We start from the raw sequence: 3,932 nt of genomic DNA on the forward strand, positions 1-3,932 counted from the left end.
ACGCCCCCATCACGAAGGGAGCTTTCCACCCAGCCCGGCCCGCCAAATGCTGGGGCGGCCCCGCCCCTCTGCATGCCCCGCCCCTAACGGCCTCGCCCACTGCCCCGGGCCCCACCCCCCTGGGCCCTGGCCCCGCCTCGGAGCATCCCGGGCCCCCAAACCTCTCTGGACAGCCTGACCCGCATGGCTGCGCATCCCGGCCCGAACTTGACCAAGCCCGGCCTGCACTGGCCATCCCGGCTGCCTGGCCTGCCAGGCCCCAAGCCTCGGGCTCCGGCCTGGGCTCAGAGGCTTGGAGCGCAGCCTGGGTGCTTGCCCGGCGCCTCGCCGCCGCCCGCTCGCCCGTCTTGTGCCCCACCAACCGCACCTTTGAATAGGTAGTCGTACTCGTCGTCCCGAGTCCCCATTGTCCTGGCGCTTCCGGCGGGATTGGCGACTTCGCAGCCCCACCACAAACACCCGACGGGGGCGGAGCCGGCGCCGCGCAGAGTGGCGGCCGGATGGCCAATCAGCGATAGATGGCGTAGCGACCGGCACCCAGAGAAGCCAATAAGAGGCGGAAGCAGAGCCCCCGGGGTGGGTGCCGCCGGAGATCCACCTTCTTCTCCCTCGGTCTCCTGGAGAAAGGCGGAAGGAATGCGGACCTTTATGAAGTGACGGCTTCGCCAACCTATCACAGGCGAGATATGGAAGGCGGGGCGGAAAACTGGAAGAATGAAACGGATTGACGGAGAGAGTAGCCAATGAGGGGTTTGATTCAGACAGTACAGGACCAGCAGAGGACCTGTCCGGGAGGGGAAATGGGGCTACGTCCAGGTAGTGTTACGCTATTTACCGTCCCGATGACGTCATAGGTCAATGCGCGCTGCTCTGCGGGCCGCCCACCCCCACCCCCACGCCCGCTGCCCCCAGAAATGGCAGTTTCTGGGGGGACATCGGAGTGGGGACTTTTTTAGCTTAGAGGTCTCCTCTCCTCTCTGGGTTGCAGTTTTCTCCCTCTGTAAAACAGGAGAAACTCACCTTATGGAATCTTTGGAGTATGACTAGATCGTTGACCTAAACACATACTAAATCAACCACCCACTGTCTGTCATTAAGTCTTTAACAAATATTTGTAAATCCTTACTCGGTGTCAGACTGTCTGCCCTTCTCTGTCCCCTTATCCTGTTTTATTCCATCCCCCACCCCAAGGATTTATCCCTACTTGACATTAAAGTATGCATTTCTTTCTCGATCCTGTTAAAAAACAACTTCTACTAAGTGTGTAGGTCTAATTGCCTTTATTAAAAGATTCATGAATCAAGCATCATCTCATCTGTCAAGCAGCGATACTCCTAGAGGTTGTACAAAATGGAAGCCTTTTATAGAAAAGACGGTGAGACAAGAAGTCATGGACAATAGTGAAATGAAAGTTAATTCGGAGGAAAGTAAGCGTTCAGGTGAGGGCAGCTTCTCATTGGCTAAGTTGTGGTGTTTCCATTGGCTGGGCTTGTTGCTGGGAGGGAAGAAAATCTCTTCTCCAGTTTTAGTAAAGTAATTGCAGTTACTGTTTGGGAGTGCAAGGTACGTACATCTCTTCTGGTTGGGGTCTGTAATTGATGTCTTCCTGTTTGGGGTAACTGAGGAGTGGCAGAGCATAAGAGCTCCCTCTGCAAGACTTCCTGACTCCAGTTTTAGTTAAGGTTTCCTCTTTTAAATTTTCACAATCCTATTTAGTTTCTGTCCCCCACCAACAGAACATCAGACGTGTGAGGGCAGGGGCTGTGTCTGTGGCAGTCGCTGCTGTGTCCCCAGTGGGCAATAAACGTTGTGTTTTGTTTTAAAATAGTTATTTATTTGGCCGCGCGGGTCTTAGTTGTGGCACGTGGGATCTTCGTTGCGGCATGAGGGATCTAGTTTCCTGAACAGGGATCAGACCCAGGCCCCCTGCATTGGGAGTGCGGAGTCTTGACCACTGGACCACCAGGAAAGTCACAGAAATGTTTGATTAGTGATCATGTAAGTATAGCTCATGTGCTAATTATAATAATAGTAATTATTGCCTCCTGGAGCTCATCCTTGGGATGTCCATCAGGCATCCCAAACACAAATTTGGCCTCTTTTTCCCATATCCTCTCCTCCTCCTGTGACTCCATCCATTCACCCACATCATCAAAGCCAGAGGTGGTGGACTCCCCTCTCCTCCTCATCCTTTACTCCCCTGCCCCTCTCTCCCAACCCCTTCCTCAGTTGCCTTACTCTGTCCCTCCTCCCTCTTAAATTTCTGACCACTTCTCACCCTCACCACTGCCACCACCCCTATACTGGCCCTGTCATCACTTCACAGACCTGTGTAGTTTCCTGCTCCCAAAGCTCCCTGATCTGAGCTCACCTCACACAGTCTGTTCTTCCCGTAGCAGCCACATGGAGTCTTTTATTTATTTATTTTTAAAATTAAATTAAAATTTTTTTGGCCACGCTGCATGGCTTGTGGGATTTTAGCTCCCCAGCGAGGGACTGAACCTGGGCCCTCAGCAATGAAAGCTGCATCCTAACCACTGGACCCCAGGCAATTCCTATTTATGTATTTTTAAATTGAAGTATAGGGACTTCCCTGGTGGCGCAGTGGTTAAGACTCTGCTCTCCCAATGCAGGGGGCCCAAGTTTGATCCCTGGTCAGGGAGCTAGATCCCACATGCATGTCACAACCAAGAGTTTGTGTGCCACAACTGAGGAGCCTGCATGCTGCAACTAAGGAGCCCACATGCCACGACTAAGGAGCCTGCCTGCCTGCTGCAACTAAGACCCGGCATAACCAAATAAATAAATAAATAAATATATTTTTAAATTGGGGGTGCTTCCCTGGTGGCACAGTGGTTAAGAATCCATCTGCCAATGCAGGGGACGCGGGTTTGAGCCCTGGTCTGGGAAGATCCCACATGCTGCGGAGCAACTAAGCCCGTGCGCCACAACTACTGAGCCTGCGTGCCACAGCTACTGAAGCCCGCGCACCTAGATCCTGTGCTGTGCAACAAGAGAAGCCACACAATGAGAAGCCCGTGCAGCACAACGAAGAGTAGCCCCCACTCACTGCAACTAAAGAAAGCCCGTGCGCAGCAACGAAGACCCAACACAGCCAAAAATAAATAAATAAATTTTTTTTTTTAAAATTGAAGTATAGTTGATTTACAATGTGTTAGTTTCAGGTGTACAGCAAAGTGATTCAGTGGCATATATATTCTTTTTCAGATTCTTTTCCATTATAGGTTGTTACAAGATATTAAATATAGTTCCCTGTGCTATACAGTGGGCCCTTGTTGGCTATCTATTTTATTTATTTATATACTTTTAAAATTATTTATTTACTTATTTGACTACACCGGGTCTTAGTTGCGGCAGGCAGGATCTTCTTTGAGGCATGCGGGCTTTTAGTTGCGGCGTGTGGGATCTAGTTTCCTGACCAGGGATCGAACCTGGGCCCCCTGCATTGGGAGTGCAGAGTCTTAACCACTGGACCACCAGGGAAGTCCCTGGTTATCTATTTTATATACAGTAGTGTGTATATGTTAATACCAAACTCCTAATTTATCCCCCCCACCCCCGAGAGTCTTTTAAAACATAAGTCAGGCCAGGCAATGCTCTATGGGCTGGAGATGCAGAGTTGAAGGAGACCAAGTCCCAGCCCTTGGGGAGCTGACAGTCTAGTGGAACAGGCAGACAAGAAGCAAGTAAACAACAGCACGCACAAGAAATTTCAGAGTGCAGTGAGCCCAGGAATAAACTGGGCTATGTGACAGCGGATCTACTTAGTTAGGGAGGCAGGGAAGGCATCCCGGAGGAGGTGGCATTTACACTGAGTCCGAGGGAGGGGGAGGAGGTGGTGGGAACAGCATTTTAGACAGACAAAACAAAGAAGTGAGAGAGAGCCCAATGGCTCTGAACAGCCAGGAGGC

The 3,932-nt window shown here is 51.2% G+C and overlaps 1 protein-coding gene and 1 non-coding gene across 2 annotated transcripts in view; both read right to left on the reverse strand.

Moving 5' to 3' along the window:
- The window catches only part of RAB11B (RAB11B, member RAS oncogene family), a 10,942-nt gene extending 10,146 nt beyond the window's left edge, over positions 1 to 796 (reverse strand). The window contains exon 1 of the mRNA XM_024745966.1: positions 368 to 796. Coding sequence (XP_024601734.1) covers positions 368 to 407 — 40 coding nt within the window. The 5' untranslated portion in view covers positions 408 to 796. The remainder of the gene's footprint in view (positions 1 to 367) is intronic.
- A 2,635-nt stretch (positions 797 to 3,431) lies between these two features.
- Positions 3,432 to 3,504, reverse strand: TRNAG-CCC (transfer RNA glycine (anticodon CCC)). The gene has a single exon. It is a non-coding gene; the product is annotated as a tRNA-Gly (tRNA).
- Between the last annotated feature and the right edge of the window lie 428 nt (positions 3,505 to 3,932).

The sequence above is a fragment of the Neophocaena asiaeorientalis genome, unplaced genomic scaffold (assembly GCF_003031525.2).
Source record: "Neophocaena asiaeorientalis asiaeorientalis breed wild unplaced genomic scaffold, Neophocaena_asiaeorientalis_V1.1 scaffold357, whole genome shotgun sequence".
Lineage (NCBI taxonomy): Eukaryota > Metazoa > Chordata > Mammalia > Artiodactyla > Phocoenidae > Neophocaena > Neophocaena asiaeorientalis.